General features: G+C 49.6%; 2 protein-coding genes across 2 annotated transcripts in view; one reads left to right on the forward strand and one right to left on the reverse strand.

Moving 5' to 3' along the window:
- Positions 1-426: 426 nt before the first annotated feature.
- RMND5A (required for meiotic nuclear division 5 homolog A) overlaps positions 427-15508 on the reverse strand; it is a 77038-nt gene continuing 61956 nt past the window's right edge. Inside the window, exon 7 of the mRNA XM_067704447.1 lies at positions 427-490. Coding sequence (XP_067560548.1) covers positions 442-490 — 49 coding nt within the window. The 3' untranslated portion in view covers positions 427-441. The remainder of the gene's footprint in view (positions 491-15508) is intronic.
- CD8A (CD8 subunit alpha) lies at positions 2747-9327 on the forward strand. Its single transcript, XM_067703885.1, has 6 exons — positions 2747-2795; positions 2884-3249; positions 3824-3934; positions 4118-4228; positions 5524-5554; positions 7736-9327. Exons 1-6 carry the CDS (start codon positions 2747-2749, stop codon positions 7785-7787), a joined length of 720 nt encoding a protein of 239 aa, XP_067559986.1. The 3' UTR covers positions 7788-9327.

Genomic DNA, 15508 nt, shown 5'->3' on the forward strand with positions numbered 1-15508 from the left:
CTGCAGCAAACAAGCATCCCCAGAACTTACACAATTGCATCTGTTCTCCTGTTTGTTGCAGGGCGGATGTCATTGTGGTTTCATTGAGAATCTACGAGTTCTGCGAAAAATATCATTGGGGTCGCAAAGCCTCCTTGGTGGGTTTAACATGTTGCCCTGACATCCCCCCATCCTCTGTCATGCTCTGCACAAAAGGGGCTGCCACACACATGGCTGACACTTTTCTTAACTGCAAGGCTGGAAGACCTCCAAACCAGCTGCAGTTCACTTCCAGGAGACTGGGATAGGACGATTCTATTTTCAAGTCTTGTACCTCAGAATCTGGCCATCATCGTACTCAGGGACCTGGTTCCCAAGATCCAAATATCTGCAGGTCGACTCTGGCTCTCCTCCAATGCTTCCTCCACCAGCAAGTTATGCCTCTGTGGCTGACCATCCTCTTCACCACCTCCTGATTGCATCTTTTGGCCAGAAGGGCCATCTAACATTCCTGCAGTGGGAACAGAGACGAAACAAAATGGGAAACTATCTAAAAAGAGGATTGCCTTGTCAGTGGCCTATCTGGACTTGGCTGTTCCTTTGTCACCCTCATTGATGTAAGTTAAGGCACAGCACTGTGTCTACACAGCCAGGAACACACACACACATATATTGATATGCCAGGGAACCCACTGCTGTGTGCCACAGTCATATTTACAGTTACAAAGGGTTTTCCTTCCCCAACCTGCCTGTCTTCCATCTGAAAATGTTACATGTGCATGAGTGACTCCTCAATGATACAGATACATTGTATCTACTACAGCCTTACTAGTAATTGCAAAAATTGAGAAACTGCTTAAATGCCTATTAATAGGAAAACTAAGTTAGAGAACACCCATATAAAATGCACCTCTTTAGAAACATGGAGTAGATCTACAGGTGCTGACATAGAAAGCTTTCTTCTGCTGTTAGACAAGAAAGGCAAGTTGCAAAAAATATGTGTATAGTACAACCATGTGTCAAAAATGATGTATAAACAGCTGTTTACGCATAGATTATATCTGAGGAGCACACTTAACTGTTAACAGTGGTTTTCTCTGGAGAATGGATGATGGCGAGGAGAGCTGAGACAGGGAAATTTCCCCATACTCTTTTTTGTATCGTCTGAAGTTTTTCAAGAATATATAACTTTTGTAATTTAAAAGACACTTTTAAAAACATGTCTAAATATAAATGGTCCACGTTAGAGTAAGCACCTTGGATGCTTTGGGCGGAGGGCGGGGGGAGAGGGTTGAAATCAAAGTAAAAAACAAACAAAAAAAAGCCCACCCAACACTTAAGTTCAGACCGCACGAGGGGAGTACAGTTCTGCAAACACAGCTCAGCCCAAGCTGTGATGTGACATGCGACCTCGCAGTGGTGGTGGGGGGTGTTGTGGGGGTGGGCGGGGGTGTGTGTCTGGAACATAGTTCTCGCCACTGCCGCGGGGCAGAACTCACGGGTGGGGCAGACACCTGGAACAGATAATGCCAGGTGGCTTGTCTCTAGAATTAGGCAGCAGCAGCATGAAGGGCACCCACTATGGGATGCAAAGTGGGAAGACCCTGAAGAAATGAGAGAGGGCACCCACTGTGGGGCGGAAGGTTTCCGGACAGCAGCAGACAAAAAAGAAGTGGCCAAGTGTGTGTCAGGTTCAGACAGGGAGAACTGTCTCCACCCAAGCATTCACCCAGGCTGCACACTTGTCCCCACCAAGCAGCCATAGACAGAGGTACAGAGGAGTGAGGTCCAAGCCCCCTAGCACGGGAGCTGGGCCTGGGGCGGAAACAGAACAGCATTGCAGGCATAGGGAACAGCAAAGGCAAGAGAAGCCCACAGTTTAGACAATCTCAAGCCCTGTGGGAATGCAGTGGTAGGTGGATGGGAAAGACCAGAGCAGAGGCTTGGGAGGAGCCAGCACCCAAAGGCTAGGAGCCAAGCCAGGGCTGAGCTGCCACGCAGTCCTGCAGGTCATGGAAGGTTGCGGGAGTGACACCATCAGATCGCCTTTCGGAGAATAATGCTCACAGCAGGGTGCCTGGGGGACTGGCCAGGAGAGGGGCTGATGTGGAGGCTGCTGAGTGGACGCCGGAAGGAATGAGGCTGTGTGGCCAGGTTCAGCTGCTGGGGAAAGCCTGAAGGGTATGGTCAGCAGAGGTCACACAAGGCTTGAGGAGGAGTGGGCCAGTCACGAACTCCGGAGGAGTTCCGGAGGAGTGGGCCAGTCACGAACTCCTCTTCAGCCCTCAGGGCCCATTTTACGGCCTCAAAGCCCCAAGATGCCGGTGCTAAGGCCACTTTAAGTGAGGGCAAAGGAAGTGGACACTTCTCTCTCCTTCCTGCTCACTCACCCTCCCTTCTTGAAATCTCTCATCTCTATCCTCGGCCGCTGTCACACCCACAGGAGAGCCATTCCAAGGGCCACTTCCAAGCCCCTTTCCTTGTCCTCAAACCCGTGGTTCTCAACCATTCCCAGCTTCCTGTCAAGGCTGCCTCGACGGCCCCCATTCACGGCCCCCAGCCCCCTCTCTGGGCTGGAAGGTGACAACCGCGAAAAGGAGGGCGACTCTCTCCTCCTCAGGGCTTCACGTGACATCACATCCTCCGAACGCGAAATCGGCTCCGCGGCCGGCCGAAGGGCGCAACTTCCCCGGTCGGCGTCCCACTGGCTCCTGCGCTCCTCCGCAGCTTCGAGCCGCTAGCGGAGCGGCGCCGCGGGGAGCGCGCCATGGCCTCGCCGGTGACCGCCCTGCTCCTGCCGCTGGGCCTGCTGCTCCGTGAGTTGGCGACCCCTGGGGAAGACGGGGCCGGGGCTGGCGGGGGGCGCGGGGCTCCCGGCTCAGCCTCACTACGTGTGCCCCGCAGATGCCGCCACGGTCCTCGAGTCATTCTCGTTCCGGATGTCGCCGGTGCAGGTGCAGGCTCGCCTGGGCGAGAAGGTGAAGCTGCACTGCGAGGTGCTGCAGTCCAGCATGACGTCGAGCTGCTCCTGGCTCTACCAGAAGCCCGGGGACGCCTCCAGACCCATCTTCCTAATGTACCTCTCCAGCACGCGGTCCAAGCCGGCCGAGGGGCTGGACACCAGTTACATCTCCGGCACCAAGGCCGAGGGCGCCAACTTCCACCTCACTCTGCACCGCTTCCACGAGGAAGACCAAGGCTACTATTTTTGCTCGTTCATGAGCAACTCGGTTATGTACTTCAGCAATTTCGTGCCTGTCTTCTTGCCAGGTCCGGGCGCCAGGGGCGTGGCACCCCTCGGTGTGGGGTTTGGGGCTCAGTCTGAGTCCATTTTTCACACGCTTCGAGCCTCTTAGCGCCCCTCGGGGCTACTTAGATACTGTTCCCATTTCACAGATGAGGAAACTGAGGCTAGGGCTAGAGTGCGACTGGATAGGAACTGAAGATGGCATTTTAGGTCCGGTTGATCTGGGCTCGAGTTCCGGGCTTGTGTGATCCTGGGCAAGTTGTACTTAAATTCTCTGAGCCTCCCTTTGCTGGTCATTAAAATGCGGGTATCACCTCCAAGCCCACGAGGTTTCCGGTGGGGCCCTGGAGAGAGGCCGGGCGGAGGGGAACGGGCCCTGCCTTCACGTCCGAGGCGCCGGGTACGGTTCGCGGACCAGGAGGTCCCACCCCATCTCCCCTGCCCTGAGCACAGAGCTCCGCGAGAGCGGTGGTCTACGGCTCCTCCAGCGGAAAATCGGGAGGAGGCGCCCACTTGGCCAAGGCGCGCGGAGCGGTGGGGAGGGTTCGCGTGCACAGCTCCAGCCCGGCCCCTAACCACTCTCTGTTGCTCTCGCAGCGAAGCCCACCACGACGCCGGCGACGCCACCAGCCACGCGGGCGCCCACCAAAGCGTTGCAGACTGTGTCTCCACGCCCAGAGGTGTGCCGGCCCTCGGCGGGCAGCGCAGGTGAGGCGGCCGCGGGGAGAGCCCTCGCCAGGGGCAGCCCTGATCCTGAAGGTGGAGCCGAGGGCAGCCCGAGTGGTGGGGAAACCGAGAGACGGAGCCGGGAGAAGGAAGTGCCCCGGCTGGCTGGGTGCGGTGAGGGATCCCGGGCCCGCTCCTAAATGTCGGCGTCTTCTGTGTCGTCAGTAGACACAAGGCGGCTGGATTTCTCCTGCGATATCTACATCTGGGCGCCCCTGGCCGGGACCTGCGCCATCCTTTTCCTGTTATTGGTCATCACGGTCATCTGCCACCGTCGTAAGTCCTAGGGAATCGCGGCGGGGAGAGTCAGCCCGACTCCCGCCCTTTGCGCGGCTTCGCTCTAGGCAGCCCTTGCCGGGAGTCGGGGTTGCAATTCCTGGGACTCCGAGCTGCTCCGCAGGGCCAGGCGCAGCCTTTGTCTTTCCTGGAGAGAGAACGCGGGAAGACCCCTTCGCGCTGCTCTTTCCACTCTCCGGGAGGTTTTTAGGAAGACAGTGCCCCGGAGCGGCAGTAGCAGGGGTGGGATGTTCCATGGGCAAAGCCTGTAGCAAGCGCACAGGTCTGGGCTTATTACAAACGCCTGGGACAGGGGGCAGTGGCGGGGGAGGCGCGGTGGGGGGGGGGGGCTCTGTGGCCCTGGGACTTGTGCCCGGGAGGGCTGGGTCAGAACCACGACAGGCAGTGGTTTATCCTTGGTCCCCCTGCTTGCGAGCCCCCCACCCCGTCTTGGATCCCACGCAGGTGATTGTACTAACCCACGTTCACCCACATCTGTATTTGCAATGTTTTTTATTTAACATCTTTATCGGAGTATAATTGCTTTACAATGGTGTGTTAGTTTCTGCTGTATAACAAAGTGAATCAGCTATACATCAGATATATATCCCCATATCTCCTCCCTCTTGCGTCTCCCTCCCACCCTCCCTATCTCACCCCTCTAGGTGGTCACAAAGCACCGAGCTGAGCTCCCTGAGCTATGCAGCTGCTTCCCACTAGCTATCTATCTTACATTTAGTAGTGTATATATGTAATGTTTTTTAAATTGATACAAAGAGGGATAGGAAAGAAGTCCTCACCTGGACTCTCAAGAGTTATAATCTTACTTACTGTATAGCACAGGGAACTATGTTCAACATTTTGTAATAACCTATAATGGAAAAGAATCTGAAAAAATATATACGTATTATTTGTATAACTGAATCACTTTGCCGTACAGCTGAAACTAACACAATATTGTAAACCGACTACAATTTTTAAAAATTTTAATAATAACTATTAAAACCATAAAATATAAATATTATATCATGCTTGCTTTACAGCTTATTTCTTTATAGTATAAATTAATCTTCACAGTGTCAATCATCATTATGCACTAATGTCATTTTACAAGTTTATGTCTTTTTTTATAATGTCGATGTAGTTATTGTTTGCTTTACATAAAATAGTCATAGCCACACTAGAAAAAAAAAGTTATAATCCTAAATAAATAGGAAAAGTGAAGGAGAAACCATATTTGGGAACTATTCGTCGTGATGGGGCAGACGCTTTATCCCTTCTTTTTCCTTACCCAGGGAACCGAAGACGCGTCTGCAAATGTCCCAGGTGAGTCTCTTATAACCTCTGGGCCTGCTAACCCCAGGCAGCCCTGGACACAGGTCCTGGCTTCCCAAGCAGCAGATGGTGGGAATCTTTCCCAGAGAGAGGCCATGGCAGTGGAGTCCTGGGGGCCAGGGAGTCAGCATAGAGCCTGAACAAAGAGCGGCAGAAGCCTGACACTGGGGAGAAAATGGAGGCCCAGGTCGGGCTTAGCGGGAGAGAAGTATGACTTCAGGAAATGTCTGTCTTATTTGGCCTAGTATCAAAACGCCCATCTGAAGGATTCCCCCAATTAATCCTAGCTCCTCCAAAGACCTGAGGTCAATTTATCTGGATGATTCCAGCTGGGTCTTGTATTTTTCTTAAGAAAACTTATGTTTTCCTATTGGCTTGGCCTAGCCTTTTTTGAGAGACAGCCAATTATATCACCTGAACCAAATAAAGAACGGCCTCAGTTCCTAATTTCCCTGTGGCAATTCGGGGCCTCGATTTGCTGCCAAGGACTGCAGTGGGAAGAAAGGAGGACCAGGGGTTAGGGGCAATTAGCGATCTGGCGGTCCGACTCCCTCATCCAGTTCCAGCCCATGATCGTTCTGAAGTGATTAGGAAAAAACAAAAACGAAAAACAGTGTCTGGAAGAGAGGCCTCAGTCTCCTCCCTCCTTCGAGCTTCGGCCACGCAGCGCTGTGCTAACATCTAGCAAGCGCCCACTCTAGCCCAGCTCTGTGGCGGGACTTACACCCAGGGTCTTCCTCATGCTCACAGCAACCCCACGGGGGAAACACCGCAGTGCCATCTCACAGATCACTGGCTCAGAGATCAGGAAACCTACCCAAGGTGGCAGAGTTATGCTTACACTCCAATTATCAATAATATTGAATAATAACAACCATTCGATGAAAGCCTAAAGTGTACCAGTGCCATATATCACTGGTACACTTTATATATATATATATAAAAAGTTTCAAGTTTCATAACAACCTTTAAAATAGTTACTGTGACCAGCATGTCACAGACGAGGAGACTGAGGCTTAGCACACTTAGTGACTTGTCCAAGGCCATACTGCTAGCAAGTAGCAGAGCTGCAACTGCTATTCAAAGCCCAGGCTCCTCTCTGTGGCTGGGGGCCGAGGCAGAGGGCGTTAACGATAACCAACTATATTCACCAGTTCCTTTCGGTAGGTGAAAATGTTTCAAGTTTTATACCTGGGGTTCGCATTTCACACTCCTTGATATTTCTCTGCAGGAACCCAAGTTCACTGTCTTATACATCATTATTTTTAACAGTGGAAATGGAATGAATTTCCAATGCATATACTAGAGGTGATATACCAAGGGGATGAAGACTCTTTAAAAGCAGAGAAGGATTTTTAGCAATTTCAATATTCGGGGTACAGTTGGGAGCTTTTGGAGGAGAATCGTCCCTTATCTCTCTCTTTTCTGAAAAGTCTCATTTTGAAATGAGCCACTGAGAATAAAACTCTGCCCTGAAATACAAAGCTACGCAGGTTAAAAATCTGCATAAAAATATGAGGAACTCACACACGAGTTAATAAACTCAGTGATGACCAAGGGCAGCTCAGCTTCAACACAGAGGTTTCGGAGGATGGTGTGTGTAGACATGACACTCACGATGAATCAGCCCGTTTAGAAGGTGCCAGCCCAGTCCTGAATTAACACATTTTTAGTGCAGCATCAAATTTGGGTTGTCAAAGGGACTTTCAGGTAAAGCAGCTCTGCTTGGTTGACGACAGTGGTTCTTTCACATCCTCCCCTAACACTGTGATCCTCCTGAGGGCTGAGAATCAAGTCAGATGATGGCTTGGTTACCAGCCTGCTTCTCTCACCTCCATGGGGACCCTGACAAAGTCTCTAAGAAGCTGGGCTAACTGGCTTCAGATCCTGGCTCCCCCGCCTCCTAGTTATGTGACCTTGGGCACGTTCTCTAACTTCTCATCCCCGGTGGCTACCCCTCAGGTTGCCATGAGGATGAAACAAGGTGGCACAAGGAAAGCTCTTGGCAGGCTGCTGAGGTCATTCACCCAGTGCCATGCTGGTGCCGCAGGGACAGGTCCTCAGACCCCCATGAATGCTGGGACGTTGGTGAGGGGTGGGTAGACACGGGTGGATGCTGCATCGCACTGCAGGGCCTCTTGCTGCAGTGACGGTCACCTGCCTCTCTTCCAGGCCTGTGGTCAGACAGGGAGGCAAGCCCAGACCTTCAGAGAGATGCACCTAACGTGGCGACGGGCCCCGCGTGACAGCCACTACAAGACTTCAAACTGAGAACTCTCCTGACAGGGAGAGCAGGAGTCCTTCCCTTTTGGTTTCTCCAGCCTTCCTTCCTTCCATATGTATTCATTCTCATTAGTATTGTTTTCCTGGGGGTGGGGTGGGAAGAGTTAACTTTTTCTTTACGTGTTTACTTTGATTGACACAAAACGAGACTCTACCATGTCTAGGGTACACCGCAAGGGTTATAATACCGTTGTGCTCCCATATTGGGGTAAAGGGGAGGTAGGCCAGAGCTACCGCAAGCTGTGTTCTCGGAACCAGGCTGTGAGGGCTGGCGGGGGCCTCGGCACCCACTCAGCCCCAACCTCTTCCCCAGCCATTTTACAAAGGAGGAGGCTGAAGCCCAGAGACGGGCAGCAGCTGTATCAGAGTCCCAGCAGGGCTCAGGGCTTGACCTCCACACAGTTCAGGTCTCTCTTCTGGAGGCCTCTGTCTCAGAATGCGGAGCTGTGTCTCAAGCCTCAAGAGAACAAGTGATTTCTTTTTTTCCTTTTTTTTTTTTTTTTTTTTTTTTCAGTACGCGGGCCTCTCACTGTTGTGGCCTCTCCCGTTGCGGAGCACAGGCTCCGGACGCGCAGGCCCAGCGGCCATGGCTCACGGGCCCAGCCGCTCCGCAGCATGTGGGATCTTCCTAGACTGGGGCACAAACCCGTGTCCCCTGCATCGGCAGGCGGACTCTCAACCACTGCGCCACCAGGGAAGCCCACAAGTGATTTTTCTGAGCACCTGTGATAGACCCATTACTGTGCCCAGAGCCCTGAGGAGGTAATGAAATAAGACAAGAGAACTTGACAGAGTTCTATGATGTAGCTGAACAGGATCAGACCTTTTAATAATTAAGCGTGAGACAATACAGAGGACAGGAATTCCTCAAATAAAGTGGAAGGGGTGAACTGAATCCTGGAAAATGAACAACTAGACCTCTGAAGAAAACCTCTGTGAAATCCCAAAGTGGAGGCAGGATGGTTCTCCCAGCCCTCGCGTTGCAGAAGGACCCATGAAAGAGGAGAGGCTGCCCTTTGCAAACAAGATTTGAGCATCAGGAAAGCTGAATGGAAGTCAGCTCTCTCTAAACTTGAGATTTTGTATTTGAATATGCTCCTGGGATCATCGGTGAGTTTTTATAGTTTGTAAAGGCAGAATGGTGACAGCAGCTGGTACGGGCCCTGGCCTCCCCCGGACCAGCAGATGTGGGAACGTAGCAGACAGACTCTGGTGAGGAAGCTAAGAGCCCAAACTGCAGCCCTACACACGCATTTCCTCTCTTACCACGTTGTAGAAGAAATGCATGCTCATTGGAAGAAAAGACTTAATTAGATAAGGTAATAAGAGTCACCCATAATTCTTTACCTCAGGAATAATCCATTGTTAATATTATGGTGTACATTCTTCCTGATTATTTTCTATGCATATATATAAAATATATACTTTTTAAAAATGGGATTGCACTATGCTTTTATAAGTGGCTTTAATAAACAAACATTTATGGCAAACTCTTTTTTTATTACTTGGCTGCATCGGGTCTTAGTTGTGGCACGTGAGATCTTCATTGCGGCATGCAGGATCTTTCGTTGCGGCGTGTGGGCTTCTCTCTAGTTGCAGCACGCGGGCTCTAGAGCGCGCGGGTTCAGTAGTTGTGGTGCACAGGCTTAGCTGCCCCACGGTATGCGGGATGTTAGTTTTCCGACCAGGGATCGAACCCACATCCCCTGCATTGGAAGGCGGATTCTTAACCACTGGACCACCAGGGAAGTCCTATGGCAAACTTATAATAGCAAAATCTCATTCCATTTTTGGTTGTGCCATCACTTAACTATGACTTGACATTTAATTGTTTTCAATTTTCCACTACTATAATAACAAACACTACTAAAATGCTGCACACATCTTTAGGAGGAGTACCTAAAATTATTGGGTCACTGCCCACTTTCACCTTGGACCCCCCCCCCCCATTTTCACATCAATTGAAATGGATTCCTCTCTTGTTGTATCATCTTCCTTCCTTTTGTGCTTTCTTGGCAGCAGAAGAGCTGATACTCCTCTCATAATAAATCACAAAATCTTCATTTCTGTTGTTCAGGTAAAATATACATACTGAAAAGTGCACAAGTCGTTAAGCATACAGATCCAAGTCGTTATTAAATGAACACTTGCATAGCCAGCACCAGGGCAGAAATAGAACTTTCCCTGCCCCCCAGAAACTGCCTTCCACAGCCTTAACTTTTAAAAACAGTCTACTTTTTTTTTTTAAAATATAGAACTTTATGACAGAATTAAGGGTAATGAAATGTCAGTTTTTTTTAAAGGTTTTTAAATTTATTTATTTATTTATTTATGGCTGTGTTGGGTCTTCGTTTCTGTGCGAGGGCTTTCTCTAGTTGTGGCAAGCGGGGGCCACTCTTCATTGCGGTGCGCGGGCCTCTCACTATCGCGGCCTCTCTTGTTGCGGAGCACAGGCTCCAGACGCGCAGGCTCAGCAGTTGTGGCTCACGGGCCCAGTTGCTCCGCGGCATGTGGGATCTTCCCAGACCAGGGCTCGAACCCGTGTCCCCTGCATTGGCAGGCAGACCCTCAACCACTGCACCACCAGGGAAGCCCCAGTCTACTTTCAGAGAACAAAATTCTAGAAGAGAAAGTATCCCGAGTGTGGGAAAGCAGAAATGAAAGCTGGGAAAGTTCCTTTGAGACAAAATCTGGTTCTTGACCCCTCCTCCTGAACATATCAAGCTAACCAGACCAGGGTTGTGGGGGGGCACCCCAGGGACTGAGGCCCAGCTTGGAGCGGGTGCCAGGCTCTGGGCCGTCTCTGGGTTCCCTGAAAGAAGTGAGGAGAGAAGCATCCCACAAAGGGCACTCCTCTCCTCACGGCAGAAACTTGTAAGGATGGCTGTCCTCATGTGACTAACTTGAGAGGATGGCCGTGGAGTACCAATGTCAGAGAATCTGAGCCAGGGCGAAGGGACAGGAAAAGAGCTCCAACCTGCAGCTCAGGTGTACGGGAAGCCATACTAGGGAGGCTCCAGAGAAGGTTAAATATAATACTTACTGATTTTTTTTTTCATACCCCCTACAAAAGGGTTTCACTTACCACAAATAAGATGGTAAACAACATTTTGGAGATTAAAAACATCAACATAGGAAAAAGCATTCATTAGAGTTGGCCCTCGAGACCAGGAAGAAAATAGAATGCCAGTCTGTAGACCACGAGGCCTAAAGCATGCTAGGGGTGGGCTGCGAATCTAAGCTCGGGGCTCTCCGGAGACCACAGACATCCAGCCTGCTTGTTCTACACCTGCAGTTCAAAGCCGAAGGCCTCAGGTCCAACAGTCGTATTTTGCTTGCCAATCTCTAGCCTGAAGCTCTGGGTTTACAAGTTCTCCTATGTGAAAGATGCCCACAACACGTTTGGACCCTGAAAAACAGGAACTAGAGAAATGACTTCTGTACTAGGCAGTACACTTGTTTATCAGCTGGCCAGAATCCAGCCTCAGTGCGGTTCATTAAACAAACATGCGTTCTCTTAACAAAATGTATCCTATTTGTGGAAGAAAAAAACAGAGAAATTGGTCGTTTCTTTCTCCAGCTTTTAAACTGTTTTTAAGAGAGCCCATCATACGCTTGGAAATCCCCCATGACTCTTCAACAACAAGTGGCTCAGGGAAAGGCTCTCTCTTTTTTTTTTAACCAGCAAGAAGCTGCCCCTCCCTTCTGCCCTGGGCCTGTATACAAATACAACAGGTAGGGACAGGCGCTTCTTAACCTGCTCCGAAAAGCAGGTTTGAGCAGCGCCTCTCCACCAAAGGGAGCTGCAGGAGGCCATGATAACCTGAGATTAGGTTACATGTAGAGGCTCTGAAAGCAGCTTCCTGGCTCTGCTACTTATTAACTGTGTGTTCTCCAGCAAATGACGTCTCAATACCTCAGTTTCCCCACTTGTAAAATGAGGGTAACAATCGTCCCTATCTCAAAACGTTCTTGGCAAGAACACACACGTTTATATGTATCTTCCAAGTGCCTAGAACAGGTCCTGGAACATAGTAACAAATGTATACTGAAAAAATGAACTTGTACTGAATTTCTCAAAACTACTGTTGTACCAATTACACTCTGAATGCAGCCACTCGTGTCTGATTCTTCCAATTTCTATTGCAAAAAGGGGTACACAATAGTCATTCCTGATGGATCCACGGGCTAGTACACCCAAGGATCTCCACCCCTGTGTGCGGAAGACAGCCCTTCATGCAAATCTCACAAGAGCTCAGTCCCAGATGGACGTGGCCTCTGCACGGTGTGATGTGAAGCTCCCTTCAGCCTGGCATCCTGAGTGCCACCACCTTCCCTGTGCTGGTGGGGGCTGTGCCTGTCCACTGCACAGGAGAGTAGAACAGTTGGCTGAGGCCAGCAGAGTGGGAAAAGGATATGCCCGACCGTTGGTCATCTCAGCATCTACTGAAGGCCCCATCCCTGCAGGCCTATCTCACCTTCGCACGCCAGTTACAAATTCCCCTTTTCTGCTCTCTCTGAGCTGGCTGTGACCCGCATATGTCATCAGTCTTATGTTTCATTGACTTAACGAAATGATAGCTACCGGTTACTCAGCACTCACCGTGGGCCAGGTATCTCATTTAAGGCCTCACCAAAGCCATGAGGTAGGAACTTTTATTCTACTTTACAGGTGAGTAAACTAAGGCATAGATAGGAAGCTTCTACCACTTGCCCAAGAGTCTACAACTAGAATCTGGTGGGATCGGGATTTGAACTCAGGTCTAATCCCATAGCCCAAACTCTTAACTGCTTTGCTAGATTGAATATTTTACAGTCTGTTTTTAATTTTAAAATTAGGCAAATACAGGCAAACCTCAGAAATGTTATGGGTTCGGTTCTAGACCACTGCAACAAAGCAAGTATCACAATGACGTAAATCACTCGAATTTTCTGGGTGCCCAGTGCCTATAAAAGTTATGTTTACACTACACTGTAGTCTGTTAAGTGTACAGTAGCTTTATGTCTAAACAAATGCACATACCTTAATTGGAAAAACTTTATTGCTAAAAAGTATTAACCATCATCTGAGCCTTCAGCAAGTCGTAGCAGTAACATCATAGATTACTGATCACAGACCACCGTAAAACATAAAATAGTGAAAAAGTTTGAAATGTTGCTAGCGTTACCAAAGTGTGACAGAGACATGAAGTAAGCAAATGTTGTTGGGAAAACAGCACCAATAGATTTGCTCAACGCAGAGTTGTCACAAACCTTCAATTTGTAAAAAACGCTGTCTCTGTGAAGCACAATAAATTGAAGTGCAATAAAACAAGGTCTGCCTGTAGAGCGCTTAAAAATTCTCTAAAAGTCTAAAAGCATCTCAAAACCAAATGTACTTTTTTTTACCTATGCAGCCCAAGGTAGAAAACAAAGGTCACCACCTGCTCTGAAATTCAACAAATGGGAAGAATGTTCTAGAACAAGAGTAGAACAGGGGTTCTGTCGGAAGTTAGGGCGAGGTTGCTGCTTCTGAATACCACCAGGGGCCAAGAAATGCAGCTCAAGGAGACGTACTGTCAGTGAAAAGCACTGACAGCTAACTCTTCATTTGTCCAGTATCTCAGGGCAGGTGAAAGCATTGACTACTGGTGCTGATGACTTAATTCCATTCTGTGACTCAAATTTCACCTGTTTCCTGGCTGAGATACATGGTTAAGTGTGGCAGGGACAGCAGGTTGCCTTCCTAACAACCATTCTCCCCTTCTTCCTTACCAACAGAACTTTCATTTTATTACAGGTGGCGATGTGCCAGGCTCAAAGACTACATTTCCCAGACTTCCTTGCAGCCAAACGTGGCTAGTAAGTCACTGCGTAGAGCTTCCAGGAAAGACTTCAAAGGGGCTAACTCAGCTGGAAGCCTGTTCTTTCCCCACTCCTCTCCTCCTCCTTCCTGCCTGGAACACAGATATGATCAGAGGTGAAACTGAGGCCACACGTCAAGGCTGTGGAGCAGAATGACAGGATCCTGGGTCCCCTGAGAGCGTGAAGCCACCACACATACCCCAGACTGCCTGCAGCACACATGGTGCTAACTGATACACACTAGCACAGACACGGACCCTCAGCCCAGATTTCCAGAACCACCTGTCAAAGCTTTCACGACAATGTAATAATTTCCTGTGAAATTCCTCTGTAGGGCTGACTAGCTCCCTAATCTAACATAACTAAAAGCAACAGTCTTGTGTTGAATGAAAGGAAGGCTAAAATGCATTTCTAACCTGATCAAAAGGGGAAAGCTCCCGAAACAGTCTTGAACGCTAACAAATAACGTGTTTCCTTTTAAGGTACATCTTTGCTTCAGAGGGGAAAGGACACCAAAGACCTTCATTTGAAGGGCAGCACTTGCTCTGTGGTTGAATGCAGTCTTCAAACGGAGTAAAAAGACCAGTCCCGAGCTTCCCTGGTGGCGCAGTGGTTGAGAGTCCGCCTGCCGATGCAGGGGACACGGGTTCGTGCCCCGGTCCGGGAAGATCCCACATGCCGCGGTGCGGCTGGGCCCGTGAGCCATGGCCGCTGAGCCTGCGCGTCCGGAGCCTGTGCTCCGCAACGGGAGAGGCTACGACAGTGAGAGGCCCGCGTACCGCAAAAAAAAAAAAAAAAAAAAAAAGACCAGTCCCAACGGGAGACTGGCATATCATTACACAACCCCCATAGTGTAGGGGACCAGTATAAGTAAGCAGAGTGTGGAGAAGTTAGAAACTCACCTAGAAACTGGGGACAATAGAAAGAAATGGGAATATCTTCTAGAATACCAGAGCAAGGAGTCCCATCGCTTTGAGAGACAAGAACGCTTCAATGCCTCTATATATTACAAAAGATTCTGGAGCACTGTGTGTGACAAAAGCATCACCTTGCTGCATTTTCATCACACTTCTCTCAGATCACCCTCACTGAGAGTAGAGACCAAGTCTGTCTTGTTCACCACTCTCCTCCCGGAACCTAGAGTGCTCAAGAGAAACTCACTCTCAGCTTCATTACCTACTGTACTGGCCTCCCAGGGTCTAAACTCCTCCTCTCCCCAACCACCTTTCAGACCACTGTGGCCAGAGTGGACCTTAAAGACACACAAATCAGGAAATTTCCTGGCGGTCCAGTGGTTAGGACTTCACGCTTTCACTGCCGAGGGCGCGGGTTCGATCCCTGGTTAGGGAACTAAGATTCCCGCAAGCTGCGGGGTGCAGCCAACGCCCCCCCCCCCAACACACACATAAATCATTACATCTCTCCTTTCTCTTCTCTCCCATCATCCTCCAGTAGCTAGGTCACTGGTGGGAATTAACCTCACTACAGGGTCTTTGTACTTTTCTACTTTTCTGCACCTACCAGCAGTCCATAAGCTCCTGGAGGCCCAGGAACTTGCTTCCTCCCAGTGCCTGGCGCTTAAAAAACAAATTCCATGTTGAATGACTGAAGATGTCATTCCATGATATGTTAAATACTTTCTGCATTTAACAGGCACACAACTGCTTAAGTTACTAATGGATTCTATCGCACAAGCCAGTATTTAGCTTGAAGCACTTTGCACTTTTCTAAGCTGGAAGGAAGCATGGCTAAGGAGGTACAAAATTCCCTGACATACGTGAGCCCTTGCTTAGGCGGTGCTTCTAATGTTCAGAATTA

Source organism: Pseudorca crassidens, chromosome 14 (assembly GCF_039906515.1).
Source record: "Pseudorca crassidens isolate mPseCra1 chromosome 14, mPseCra1.hap1, whole genome shotgun sequence".
NCBI lineage: Eukaryota > Metazoa > Chordata > Mammalia > Artiodactyla > Delphinidae > Pseudorca > Pseudorca crassidens.

Bases quoted from the DNA above. Each gene is read 5' to 3' on its own strand.
- CD8A (XM_067703885.1), top strand. From the start codon at position 2,747: ATGGCCTCGCCGGTGACCGCCCTGCTCCTGCCGCTGGGCCTGCTGCTC. The intron at 2,796-2,883 runs GTGAGTTGGCGA...TGTGCCCCGCAG, and splicing joins GCCGCTGGGCCTGCTGCTCC to ATGCCGCCACGGTCCTCGAG. The intron at 4,229-5,523 runs GTAAGTCCTAGG...TTCCTTACCCAG, and splicing joins CACGGTCATCTGCCACCGTC to GGAACCGAAGACGCGTCTGC.